This window comes from Hemicordylus capensis, chromosome 4 (assembly GCF_027244095.1).
Source record: "Hemicordylus capensis ecotype Gifberg chromosome 4, rHemCap1.1.pri, whole genome shotgun sequence".
Lineage (NCBI taxonomy): Eukaryota > Metazoa > Chordata > Lepidosauria > Squamata > Cordylidae > Hemicordylus > Hemicordylus capensis.
The window spans coordinates 170,293,259-170,307,884 of record NC_069660.1 but is presented as its reverse complement, the minus strand read 5'-3'; the positions used below and the strand labels follow the sequence as shown (position 1 = coordinate 170,307,884).

At 45.5% G+C, this 14,626-nt stretch overlaps 1 protein-coding gene across 5 annotated transcripts in view; it reads right to left on the bottom strand.

The window, feature by feature from the left end:
• Positions 1-770: 770 nt before the first annotated feature.
• ARAP3 (ArfGAP with RhoGAP domain, ankyrin repeat and PH domain 3) overlaps positions 771-14,626 on the bottom strand; it is a 71,442-nt gene continuing 57,586 nt past the window's right edge. For all 5 annotated transcript variants that reach the window (XM_053250250.1, XM_053250251.1, XM_053250255.1 and 2 more), the window contains 4 exons: positions 12,920-12,983; positions 7,145-7,282; positions 6,176-6,214; positions 771-4,080 (listed from right to left, as the gene is read on the bottom strand). In XM_053250250.1, the coding sequence (XP_053106225.1) occupies positions 3,472-4,080; positions 6,176-6,214; positions 7,145-7,282; positions 12,920-12,983 (850 nt within the window). In that variant the 3' untranslated portion in view covers positions 771-3,471. The remainder of the gene's footprint in view (positions 4,081-6,175; positions 6,215-7,144; positions 7,283-12,919; positions 12,984-14,626) is intronic.

The window sequence follows — 14,626 nt, the reverse complement described above, 5'->3', positions numbered from 1 at the left end:
AATTGCAGATTACCACTGCACTGTTGCTTTAGCAGAGGAGGGTGTAATTTCCACCAACCTTCCCTTCCATCTGCAGCCCACTGTTGTCACCCAAATATGTACCTAAAGGTTGCATGACCCTCAGAAACATATTTTGATGACATGCATTGGGCTTCAAAGGAAAGGAAGACTGGCAAAAACCACCTCTTCCCCTGCTCAAGCAACAGCTTAGTGGTGTCTGCAACTCCCACCGCAGCACATGTGCAGTGCTAGTCTGGATGTCCAGCATTGATGTTTCATAAAATGCATTAGTAACAATGAATGGCTGCCAATGCAATATTAGACACCTGCCCCTCAGCCAGTCCCCCTTGCCTGCTCACCCTCTCTCCTGTTCCCCCTCCAGCTCGCTGGCCCAGTAAGTTAAGCAGCCTGCAAGCTGCTACAGTTCCTTCAGTCTCTGCCTCTCAGCTGTTTGGCGGGTGGGCAAGGCTTCCAGAGAGGCCCCCTTGCAGGCCTCACCGAAGCCTGAACTCTAGTGCTGGCAGGCCGGCACAAAGGAAGGAAGGAGGCACGGTGGCCAGCACTGGCTGCCCTTGCCCACCACAACTCTGCTCAGCCTTTGACTCCTCAGGCTTAGTAATGGAGGTATGATGTGATTTCCTTTTTTGTGGTTATCCCCCCCCCTTGGATATTTAGGGATTGGCTTGCCATAGGGCTTTGATATGGGGTGGGGGGAGATGTAGGGCAGATTACGAAGACTCTGAATATTTAATTTGAAACAGACTGAGGAATTTGCTGGTTTTTAATATTTTTTATTTTTTTTAAAAAACCCATCAAAAATTCTCATACGTGGCTTGTTTCATGGCAGAAAATTACAAAAATGTCTGGAGCAGAAGCCCCCTCTTAGACCATCATTACACCCTCATATGGAAGAATCTGCCCTTTGCCTTCATAAAAAAACCACCCCCTTTCTGCCCCAGCCTTTAGATCACTGGGAATTACCGTATTTTTCGCACCATAGGACGCACCGGACGATAAGACAAACCCAGTCTTATCGTCCGAATGCTGTCCCCCGCCGCCCCCCCACCTGATTAGGGGCCGAATCGCCCCAAGCTAACTGCCGCCGTGGCTGCCCCCCCGCCGCTGACCGCCCTCCCAGCTGCCCAGTCCTAACCTTCTAAGCCCAATCAGGGACCCATACTGGTAACTGGAGAAGGATTGAGGAGCTCGCAAGCAGAGCTCCTCTCTCTCCAAAGCCTCGGCCCGAACTGGCGCTTTGGCCGCAAAGGATGCCTGGGAGCATCGCGGGCGCCGCGGCGGCAGTTAGCTTGGGCCGATTTGGCCCCTAATCAGGTGGGGGGGCGGGGTGGGGGACAGCATTTGGACCATAAGATGCACCCTCATTCCCCCCCCCACTTTTTTGGGGGGAAAGTGCATCTTATTGTCCGAAAAATACGGTACTTGCCATAGGGCTTTGGTATTGAGCAGAGATGTAGGGCAGGGTGGGAGGAATATGTATATTTAAACTGAAGTGGACTGGACAAATTGTTGGGTTTTAATATTTTTTTAAATTGAAAGAAACCCATCAAAAATGTCCTGTAAGTGGCTTGTTTCATGGCAGAAAATTACAAAGTCCTTTAGGTTTCGGTGGAATGTACTTGCAGCTAAATGTGGTTAGATTTGCTGCCTGAGGCCGCAATTCTCCACACGCTTACCTGCAAGCAAACTTTACTGAATTTGTTAGGATTTCTGAGAAAACATACATAGAGGAGATTCTCACGATCAATGGAAAGCGGGCTAAGGGAGCTTTGCTCGCTTTCCATGGACCGTGGGAACAACTGGGCTCGTAATTGAGCCTGCTTTCCCCAAAATGGGTAACCCGCTTAAATACCCCTCCCCTTAGCCCAGGTTAGCGGAGCGAGTGCTCCACTAATCCGGGTTTTCCGATCGTGTATTGCTGCGGTGTGCCTCTGTGCCATGGCAACACATGAGGAGACCCCCCCCATCAAGAATCTCTCCAACATGGAACTTCAGGGGGCCGCACAGCCCCCGCCAGCTCCGTGACGGAGCCGGCAGTCGTGTGGGCGACTGATCCGGCTGCCCAGGGCTGCAGCCTTGATTGTCTGTGGGGAGACGCCGCTCTCCCCACAAACCCCCTTACGGTGGGGTCTCACCGATCATGAGACTCGCCTCATAGAATCACACTTCATGGTTGAAAGTCTCCTTTGTTAATCAGTAGTGAGGGGCCCATTTTAAAATCTTGTCCTCAGTCCCACTCCAACCTTGCTACGCCCCTGTTAGGCACATTCAGCCATTTTAAAGTTGTAATTAATATTTTTCAGTAGATTATACCTATAACCTGTGAGAGGGTAAACATAACAAAACAATAAAATATATGTTTTAAGTATTCCAATAATTTCTTTTCTTTCCACATAAAGCTTTGAATGTATTCCATTATGAAAATTAAAGCACAGGAAATGCCTTTATGGATTCCCCTCCCTCCCTGTAATCAAGTATTTCAGTTCACCTACTTGGCTACTTGAAAAACGTTTGAGATACAGTATGGGAGATTAATATGGTGGAAGAGTTTTTTGGTTTTTTAAAATGTAAAAATAGGTTAAAACACATGCCAGATCAGATCATAATCTAATTAGGGCATCAGAGTCTGGCTTTTTAAGGCGGGGGGGGGGGGGGGGGAGGAATTCATGCAAGTGTTATGCAATTGAGGGGAAAATTATCCCATTCAAATTTTTCTGGAAGATCCATATCTCTGGTCCAGACAATGCAGATTCTGCACCATCAACAGCTGAAATCTGTGACCTGTACAATTATGCTAGCTGAACATATTTGCATAGTTTAATCACATTTTGCATAATTATTTTTCCTTTCGGCTAGTCATTTAAGGAGAGAGCCCTGAAGCTTTGCCTGTAACTAATGGAAATATCCAGCTACTCCTCTCTGGCTTCTGAGATTTCAGCAGGCTTTGCCCATATATTTGCAAGCACATCTTCTTGACCACGAGGGCTGGAAACATCATCATCTTCTTCTTTTTTTAAAAGAAAATGACAACTGAGATTCCAGGAAGTTGAATTATGCACCCAATACCACATTCTGTGCCTTTGTGTGCTGTCAAGGAATTGTGGCATACACACAGTCCTGAATATGTACATAATTGTATTGCAGATGAGCTGGAGCTCATCATCATCAATGGACGGGCACATTGTTCTGTCTTGGCAAAGCTTCTCCTCCTGCCATTTCCCCAACCCTAGGAGAAACTGGAACTGCTAATGATTAATAGAGATAGTGAGAAGAGAGGAAGTGAGGACTTCTTAATGCCACTATTCCAGGGAGGACACTGGCTTCATTTCCATGAAGCTTACACAGGAAAGAGAAGTGATGAAGCTCTGTAGACTCCCTTATAACCCATTCTTGGGGTCCAGGACTGACACTGAGCCTAGACCTGGATTAAGAGATCCCAGTCCTCAGATCACATTATTCTTCTGGCTGAGCCTGGTTCTCAGCATCTGGTGAGAGGTTCTGCTTCCCTGACCTCACTGGTGTCTGGCATTCATTCTTCCGGAAGATGGCAGTGCTCAGTTCCTGCATGAGTTTGTCACTGATGGATAAGTCTGCCTGGAAGCTTTTCTTTCTGAGGTCCCTAACTTGAGTCTCCATGCTGGCTGGAGGCTCTGGAGGGAGGCTCAGCACTGCATTTGGCTGCTCCTGCTCTCCATTTGGTGTAGATGGTACTTGGGGTAGTTCAGTCTTTTTTTCAGTAGAGGCACTTTGAGTCACTCTGTGTCCTGGGAGCCTGTGTGTCAGGGACTCTGTATCCAGCTCCAGACAAAGGTCTTTCCCCAGGGAGCTTTCCTTTGCTATGCTGGTTCTAGATGACCTGGGGACTGGGCAGGGGGGCAGTGGACTGGATAGCACCTGCTCTATGAATGTGACTGGCTTCTTGGTCCGATCCACAGGAGGCAGCAGGGAGTGATCAAGCTCCAGAAAATCCATGCCCGAGAAGTTGCCCACCTCCTCATAGACAGGCTCCGATTCAGTTGCCTCCTGCTGTTCCTCTAGTGAGTCCTGGTGCATTTTCATGGGCTGTGAGGAATGAAGAGAAGAGATGTCAGGCCATGCATCTTGGTTTGTTCCTTTGTCTTGAGAGAGACAGAAACAGCCCCTTTCCATTTTGGCCCCTGCAACTGGCAGACAGTATGGCACAGCGGGGAAATGTTTGACTAACAAGCAGAAAGTTGCCAGTTCGAATCCCCACTGGCACTATATTGGGCAGCAGCAATATGGGAAGATGCTGAAAGGCATCATCATACTGTGGGGGAGGAGGCAATGGTAAACCCCTCCTGTATTCTACCAGAAGAAAACCACAGGGCTCTGTGGGTGCCAGGAGTCAAAATTGACTTGATGGCATACTTTACTTTACCTTTACCTTTACCAAGCCTCTGGATCAGCCAGGAACTAGCCTTTTGCCTTTATGTGCCCAATAGATCAGTCCTTTTTGTGCAGTCTGTGCTTCAGACTGCAGCTCAAGATCCCAATGCTTACAAGTAGAGGCTGTGATTGGTGTATTCGCAGAGGCCTAAGCCAGCATGGTGCAGTGGCAGAGTGTTGGACTAGGACCCAAGTTTAAATCTCCGTCCATCCATTAAACTAATGGTTGACTCTGGGCCAATCAATTATCTCTTGGCCTAACCTACCTCATGGGGATAAACATAACCATTTACATTACTCCAAGGAGCCCAGAGTTTCCACCAAGGAGTAAATAAATAAAGCCACTGTAGTGCCTCAGGCAGGGAAGCAAAATATGCTGCCTTCTTCTGTGGCATGTAAAGTCCAGCCAGTTTTCCCCACCCCACTCCACAAATCTTTCCTCCCTCTCATTGACTCACTTTCCTTCCACCCCCCCCTTCAGTGTGGATGCGTGTGCACATATACACACATCTCACCCAGCAGTGTGTAAGCCAGAGCTGCCCTCATTGTCTCCCTCAATCCCCCTCCTCTGCTCCTGCCCTGAATTTTGAAAAACCAAGGAAAGGAGCAGAAGGAGGAAGTGTTTTCAGGAGTACACTGCTGGCCTAGAATCTCCATGGAGTACACTTCCTTCTGCTCCATTTGTCAGCAACTACCTTTCACTGAGTAGAAGCAGAGGCAGCCTATTTTGGAGCAGCAGCATGCCAAGTGATGAGGCTTTACTCAGTTTAGAGCTGCTCCTGTGGTGGTAAGCGGCTGGGGAAGCAGCTGAAGAAGGGGGGGGGGGGGGAGAAGCCCATTTTGCCACCCTGCTGGCACTCCCAAAATCTGCTGCTGTCAGTGGCTGTCTCACTTGACTTCATGGAAGGCCTGCCCTTACCTCCCAGTTTCTTCCCAGGGCTAGAGGCAGCCAACCCATTCTTGGCTCAGTACTTTGCCACACATAGCATTAGGGATGTGCAAATTGATTTGGGTACAAATCAATTTGTACCCAAATCTAGTTGATTCAGGTGATTTGGAGACAAAACAAATCACCCCTGTGGTCCATTGGCTAGATCAGGTTACAAATCGAATTGCGCCTGATTTGATTCGAATTGAGATTTGGACCCCTCCTATTAATTCCCTCAAATCCCCAGTTTTCAATTTTTTAAAAAAAGCTAAGCTCTAGCCCTTGTAGAAGTGGGAGTTATGGAGCAAAATGTGTGGTCACTATTTTTTCAAGTGTTTGGATTCTTTGGTGTATAATAACTTTCCCTCAATGAATCCCTATGAGGGATGCAAATATGCTGATGTTCTTCCCAGATCGGCCCCATCTAAGGGGAATATCTTGCAGTGCTCACACATGTAGTCTCCCATTCATATGCAACTAGGGTGGACTGCTTAGCAAAGGGGGCAATTTGTATTTGCTATCACAAGACCAGATCTCCTCCCTCCAGTTTCTTCTCAATAGCACCCAAAATCTGCCACCTGAGGCAGCTGCTTCACCTTGCCACATTTGTGTGATCCAATCAACAGTGTACCACCATGCAGGCCCTGTAACTGTGTGAAGTAGGCCAAAAAGGGGGTGGGGAGCAAAAAAGGGGGAACCCACAATACTTAGGGTACCAGTCAAAAGGGAGGCTCTGTGGACTGCTTTCATGGCCTCTGAGACTTTTTTTTAGAACTGATAACACAATGGACCCCCATCTAAATACCTGGCACAGGTACTTACAAAGAACATGGACAATGTCCTTCGTGTATGCAGGCGGTGCTGAAAGCAAAAAGAAGACAGAGAGAAGCCATAAACACCACAGAGCAGACAAGGGAGAACACAGCCAGTGCATCTATCAGGGCACAACTTTGAGAGCCTGGCAGGGATTCAGAGGGAGCATTTGCACCACCTGTTCTTTTTTCCAGAGGAGGAGGAGGAGGGATAAGCTATCCCGCATCATCCATCTTCTTCTTGGAACATTCTACTGTTCTTTCTGCATGCAGTTTATACCCGTAAAGAGCACCGGAAAATTTTCTTGTGGGGAAGCCACCTAGCTTACCATGTGGAGGAAGAACTGCAGCCTCGACTAGAAATGGAGCCCTCCCCAACCCACAGCAGACCTGCTCAAGATGAAATGCTGCAGCAGATCTATTGGCTGGGGGAAATCTTCAGGATGAATGCCTTGCAATCAGCAGTTCTACTCATGAGTAAATATCCCAGGCTCTTCCTACACATGGCAAACTGGAGGATCTGATTCATGAACAGACCCAATTCTCTTCAGACATCATGTGGAAATTAACTCCTCTTTTAATGATGAACTGGCTTTCCGGCAACTGCAACTAAAACCCAAAAGAAAAGCACAAGTCAGTGTGGCATGAACCACACCAGCTTTTCTCAGGATATATCCCAGGAATAAAAAGCTGGGTATGAACATGCCCCCCAAACAAAAGAGTTTTGCTGCTTACATGCCCATTCCAGCTTTTCTTTGATTACAGAAACTGAGAGACGTCTCTTACCCATGTCTCTCTTGACCCTTGTGAGCACTACCTTGGTTTATGACTTGTGTGCACACATGTGCAACATATACACATACTGTACAATTATGCCCCCAATGCACATATGCATTCAAAATGCCTTCTTGGTGTGCATACACCAAAGCAGTTGTGCTTGCTTTGAGGCTTCAGTAGGAATCAGACAAGGCAGGCATACCAGGGTTTGATTAGCAGAGAGCATGATGGGATTGGTGCTGTCTCCACGCAGAGGAATCAGGGGCATGGTGCCAAATTTCTGCTTGGCTAGGTCGGAAGAAGAGCGTCGGCGGAGAATGACTGGGCAGATGCTGTCATGCTATATGATAGGAAGAGAATAATTGTTTCTTGTTATTCCTATCCGCAGCATTAGATGTTCACTCATCTCATTCTATTCTATGACATGTTTATAGCTTGTTTAGTTTGGCCATCTGAGCTCTCCACTTTCCTTTGATTTATATACATGGAGATGCCTTAAAATATCTATATTGTAATGATCGAAGATGCACTGTGGTGAAGCCTCCTCCCCCTCTAGCCGTTGCAAGGACTACTGTGATGCCATGGAATGTTAATGAACATTCTTACTGCAGAGGGAAGTAGACGGCTTCTGGGAGAGGTGAAAAGGGCCAATGGACGTGGGGCTATAGAAAAAGCTAACCTGGCTGAAAGAAAGGAGCAACTCTGTACTGCTGGGGAAATAAACATATTTTTATTTAAAATAATAAAATAAAATATTTTAAAAAGTTTAACCTAGTTGTAAAATGTTTTTATGGTTTTAATTTTTGATTTTAAATTTTGTGTTTTGTATTTTAACTTTTGTATTTTAACCTTGAGACATATTTAGGTGGTATATAAATAATGCCCAAAAAATATAAATGGGCAGAACAGGAATGTTGGGAAGGCAGGCAAGCTGTCTGAAGGAAGCAGGACAAAGCTGTGGGCTAAAAAGCAGGGAGCTTAAAGAAACCGCAAGTGGTAGAGATATAAACCCTGTTCAGACATTATGGGAAAAGAATGTTCTATATGGGACTGAAGGAAACCTTCACATAAGGCCTAGGGACTATGTGCTATTCATAGGAAGTGAACAGGTGTGCAAAGGAGCTTTAGAAGCTGGAGTACTCTGGATTGGAGAGCAAACTTGATAGTCTATAATGCAAGAGGACCCCAGGATCTTTAAGAGCTTCATAAAAGGGAAAATTCTGCCAGTTGCAACTTCTCTCTCCACTACTCTGATAGGAAAATTTCACTAGGTATGCTTTTTCTATACAATTCTTAAAGGTATAGGGGGGTTCTGATACAGCATGAAAATGATGGTTTATTTAGTTCGATCTAATTGAACTGGCGCCAGTTAACAAAGCATGATTTATTTGAGGCCAATCAACCATGATCTGAAATCATGGTTTGCAGTTGGTCTGTCAACCAGAGTGATTCCAGGGAAGCTTCAGACTATCAAGGGAGACTGTCAAGTACCTTTCACAAGAGATGGCACCTATCCTACAGTGACAAGACACGGGGATGCATTGTGTGGTCCCTGTTCAGAAGAGGGTCACCATCACTCTGTACAAACTAACTTTTAATATCAACTATCTCACTTTAAGCAACTTTCTGTGAGTATGTCTACCATCTGCAAAATCTTCAGAAAGCCAATTCTTATTCTAGAGGTGGTGTTTATTGTTATAAATGTGGCCATTACAGGAGAAGTGAGGAGGGGTTTCAGAGAGACAGTATTTCCTTCAAAAAGGATGCATTATTGATTCTTGACATCAAAATGTTAGTGTGAGTTTTGAGGGACAAATAACAGAAAGCACTATTACTACTGTAGATTCCACCAGCCACTTCATGCCTTCTATTTGGGTATGTCAAGATGTTCCCATGACTCAGACACCTTGTGAATTACCTCCTCCTCTAAGCAACTGGAGTTTGGAACCTTCCTCTCAGGCAAACAACATTCCTATGAAGCCAGTGGTCTCGGAAGACCATGTAGATGCCCTTCAGATACGGATCATTACTCCCTACCATGCTCTTTGAAATGCCATGGAACAAAATATCAATTATAACCACAGCAGGAAGATGATGATGATGATAATTAATAATAGAGAGTGCTTTTGGAAAGCTCACATCCACTGTATACTTTCTTGCAGGATGGAACCCATAGGGGCATATGTTTGGGAGGTACAGGCAGCTGTACAGGCAAGAGGGGAGCACGAAAAAGCACCCCTTCTTCCTGTACACACATGGAAGTGTTCCCTGCATCCACCTCTTAGTTTGGATGGTGGTCCATGTTTTTATTGAAAAAAGCATCCTTGGCTTTTTAAAACAACTTCCTTGGCTGTTTAAAAGGTCAGCCAAGGGGCATTGAGGGACAGAAGTAGAATCTGAATTTTACAAGCTAAAGCTAGTGCAAAGAGAAACTTGGGACACTAAAGGTGTGGGTCACTCTGAACAGAGGGATATGAAAATCTAGCATGATGGAGGGTGGTGGCATGAGCACCAGGCACAACTTGTCACTCTCCTTCTGAGAGGCATGTCTGTCACCACTACACCTGTGGGAAGTGGGTGAGATGAGATAGATACTCTGATTTAGCTTGTCATCAGTTCCTCCAGGCTACAGTGACACTAGCAGCAGAACATCTGAGGCCTGTTAGGTGGACATATTCCATCACTGACCCTCCAGAACCTTTTATCAGTCATCATAGCTTCTTAAAAACATCTTATGTTTATTATGTATTAGTAATAGCTTGCTGTCAACCTCTTTGGATGCACATTGTCAGGCCCCACCAAAGGGATATACATGGTTTAAGTTAATCAGTAAGTAAAATAGAGTTCACAGACTCTCAATGGAAACCTTAGGCCTCCCCTCTATATAGAGGCATCGACAGTCAGTTATTCCCCACCCCACCCTGACCATAAAGGATAATCTACACCTAAATTCACAAAGGATAAACTATGAAACAATCCTACTGATCACATTGTGACAAAACAAATTCTCATCAACAAACATGAGCAACAAGAACAAGGGGAAAGCATCAAAAGAACAGCTTGATGCCATCTGGCACCTGGGGCTGAACAACACTGAATTGCTATAAAATGCAGAAGGAAGAAACATTATCTGCTCTCATGAAACCTGTGAACAAATCCATCAAATGCAGAGTATATGGATTAGAACCCAGGGGTGTTTTGTGCAATACCTCCTAGACCCCAGCCCCACCTTTGTTCTGCAAACAGCTCAGTATGGAAATAGCTGCTTTGGTAGAAGAGATGAGCATTCTTTTCCCAAGAGTGGCTAGCCAGATGCCTCTAAGAAACCCACAAGGAGGCCAGGAAGGCAAGAAACCTCTTATGTTGTTGGACCTCCAGGGGCACCTGGTGTTCAGAGGTTAACAGTCTCTACACCATGTGTGTTCACAGGGTGTAGTCTTTTTCTGCTCTGTTCACATGTAAAGCAGGGGTAGGAGGGGGCTCTACATTTTACAGTGAAGACATGAATGGATGAGGGGAGCTGCCCCTGCCAGGCAGATCTCATTTCCCATGTTTCATTGCTTCAGGGACTTTCCCCCCAGTCCTGCTTGGATACCAGAAGCGAGCTGAGCTGGGAAGCATAGTAGTGTCAGTAGTAGAGTGCAGTGAGGTAAGGCAGGGAAGGAGGCAGGGTTAATCTCCCTTCACCTGTGTGCACATTTGTTATAAAAATTAGACTCGCCACCCCTGCTTTAGATGTGAATAAGGCTGACAGAGGAATAGCCACACACGGCTGCCCCTGTCATGTCTAGTTTGGTTTGCTGCTGCATTCTTTGGTAATACTTTGAGCAGAGATCAGCCTTTGATATTTCTTTTTCTCCCTTTGAGCCCAGGGATGTGACAGATATTTTTGTGAACAAAAGTATTTCCTTCATGAGATACATTCTTATTTGACAGTCATCAATTATACAGAACATTAAAATCTGAACAGGAACTCATCTCTCTTCCTCCACTTTGCAACACACCCCCCGTTGTTGGAGACAAAATAGACATATGATACAAAGCTTTGTGTACAGCTAGAAAATTGATCCTTATTTGGTGTTGAGTTCAAACAATTACATTTCACTGTTACAGACAGAAAATGGTTATAAAGCAAAATTCTGTTGTAAGAGGAATGTGCTATTGAAGACACTTTTGATTATTCCTACCTGGCTTCATAATTAACACACTAGGGAACTTCATACTAGTTATCAAAGCCCTGGAAGAGAAAAGCTTCACAAGTTCTTTGTTCAATAAAGGAAGTACAGACAAAACAGTTGCCCACACAAAAAAAGGCTGCACTTTTTGGCAACATCAGCGTATCACTTTCCCCCCAATACTTTCTGTGTGTGAACTATGGGGCTAACTTCAAATTTCAAAAAACACAATTCTTTCAATTTCAAAATTTCAAAAAACACAATTGCCAATATAAATGGGTTGCAAGAAAGTAATTTCTAAGTTCCCAGGAATGTGGGGGCAACAAATTAACTGCTGCAGAGCAGGACTCTGGGCAAAATTCACCAGAAAGTTCTTCTGTGCAAATCCCATTGAAATGAATGGGAGCTGCACAAATAGTATCTCCCATCCCACTGTGCTCTGCAGCAGAAGAAAATTCGGGCCGCGCGAATTTAAAGGCTATGGTCACCTTTTGATAACACCTACACTGCCTCCCCCCAATCCCTGTCTGATCCATAAGGTCCATTAGTTGCCTGTTCTTAAATTCAAACACAGAGGCAGCCATTTAAACAAACAGGAAGGTTCATTTATATTTATACCCAGTCTTTTTTCCATTATGAAACTCATGGTAGTGTATTGTCAGGGCCCAGCCTGTCATAGCCCCCACTCACAGCAGTGACTCTAAGGCAGACTCTGAGTAAAGATCGGCACTAGTCCCACCCTGGATGACGACACCAGACTGGGACTCAAGAAAGTCCTGGGGCTGAAGAAACTGCCTTAGTGCCTGGATACCCTGGGGCAGCACTCCTGGAACCCAAGAGCCCTACAAAGCCAGCCCCTTTCACACCATCATGCACCCGGATGTCTGCACAGTACACCAGTACAGTACACCAGTGCTAATAACAAGCTCAGCAAGAGTAGACAGAGCCAGAGGAGGAGTGCCAGGCTCCGGAAGGCTGCCTCTTTAAGAGTTACACTCCTCAGGTAGGGAGGTGCAGCCCAGGGAGGCCCAGAAGTACTTAAGGGCCCAGTCTGCCTCTGTTTGGTGTTGAGTCAACCTTTTCCCTGGGACCTCTCCAAGGTCTTGCAGACTTGTGGGCAATATACATGAAGCTCCCAGGTGGTCACTCATCCAGCATTGACCAGATGTAGACCTGCTTAGTTTCAGCAAGGTGTTTGCACCATATACCATCAAACAATGCCCTAGCATCCCTTTTCTGCTGCTTTCACTTCATACTTGAAATTCCCTAGAGTGCCTTTATGATTAATTGGGTTTTACACCTCTTGCCTATCAAAATTAAGGATACTTTAAAATTAAGGATAGCCCCTGGTGGCGCAGTGGTAAAACTGCCGCCCTGTAACCAGAAGGTTACAAGTTTGATCCTGACCAGGGGCTCAAGGCTGACTCAGCCTTCCAGCCTTCCGAGGTCGGTAAAATGAGTACCCAGAATGTTGGGGGCAATATGCTAAAATCATTGTAAACCGCTTAGAGAGCTCCGGCTATAGAGCGGTATATAAATGTAAGTGCTATTTATTAAGAAAAGTATGGGCTGCAGAGAAAGATCTCCCAGGGATAAGCATTGCAAGCTATTAGCATATACAATCCAAGGAACCTCTTTGGTGGAGGTGAACCATCACATCTGAGCCCACTGCCATTTCAGCATCTGGGTCAGTCACACATGCATTTAATTAGCAGATTGCTTGAAAGTAGGTAAATGTGTAAAACTATGGACTGCATTGAACATTGTAAATTACTGCTGCCGTACACATCCTCATTACGCACCTGGGCTTTCAAGATGCTGGTGGTCCAGTCCCACAGCTCAGACTGCCCATTGCATGCTAAATACCTGCAGAACAGACATCGACAATTACTGCCAGTACTGGTGACCTTTGTCCCATCTTCCTCTTCGGTTTCACACACAGTGCAGTAGTCCTTGGAGCAACTAAAGAAGTCTGGGGATATTTCTCCAGGGAAAGGAAAGGACTCACAAGACTACTAGAACTCCCCTGCTAAGATCTATCTGGGCCAGCATTCTGTTTCCAACACTAGCCAGCCAGATGTCTCCAGAAGGGCAACAGCCATCCACTGTTGTTTTCTCAGCCTCCAAATATGGAAACTCAATTTAGCTATCATGACTAAGAATCATTGGCTGACCTATCCTCCACAAATTTGTTTAATTATTTAGGATTAGGTTTGGAGGACTCGTAATCCCTATCCTGAATCAATTAGAGACAAGCTTACATCTGTGGCCCAAACACGACAGTACAATAGAGGAGTGTGAATGCATCTCCATCTCTTCAAACTTTTGAAGAATAGCAGGCATGAAGGGGCAGGCAATCCAGATGAGGCTACAGTACTGGGGAGGTGGTGTGTGTTTTAACCCCTTTGTCCACACACTGTTTTCCTAATAAAAATCCCCCCAATTGATATTTGCTCCAGCAGAATAAACATACTTGCACACATGTTCCATTTCCCCATGCCATGGTTCTGATCTGCCACTTCCACTCCAAAGTTGCAAACAAGTTTGAAAAAATGAAGATGCATTTATGTCACATGTCATGTGACACCCCCCCCCCCCGTTCTCTCTGAACCTGTCTAATTCTGCTAGCCACATCACAACAGATTCTAAAAGGAGGTAGGGAATAGCATTCCATCACTCATCGCAGGAGTAAAGGCTGAGCATTTACTATTCATACTGTTCCCTCCAACAACGCTGTCTCATGGGCTGGGCTTGCCAGTGAAACCTCCTCACCAAGATCCAGATCTTTGCTCATACTCAAGTATTTCCCTTCCCCTTTCTCTGTGATCTTGATCTTGGGACAGGGACTTGTCCTGTCCTCTCATTTTTTGTGTGAAGTACCATGTAGATGGATGATGATAATTAAAATATTAAAACCCTTACTGTTTACAATGAGAGGTAAGATACTTTAAATTTTCACTCATGCTCTACAAATTGCAAGTTAAGGTGGTCACTTGAACTTCTGCACTAAGCAACAAAGATGTTTGCACAGTCTTGCATATTATACTGGCTTTTATATTATACTGGCATATCCAAAAAGTGGACAACACACCATCCACCATTCCAATATCTCCATATCCCATCTCTATGGGATGGCCAGTACTTGAGATGAGAGAAGCAGTAGAAAACATTGGCATAGGTACAGTAATGCCTGGTAGTGCAAGTGGACTACAACCTCAACCTTTTAATTACTGTGCACTAGCAATCCCGATAGTGGCACTGCACTCCCCTCCTCCAGCCTGTTGTTGCCCAAACAGTAGCCATACACAGAGCAAGTTGTTTTGTTTTTCTCTCTTTCAGTCTATCAGCTCTAGTTTTGACTCTCTTTCAGCCTTTATCTTTGGGGACATAAGCAGAAGACCCAGAGACACCATGGCCTTGCCCATCCAATAATCCGCCGATGGGGTTGATTCCCTCCCACCAACAGTGCCCCTGCCTCAGTGAATCCAAGGGATGTCATCTCCTATTGG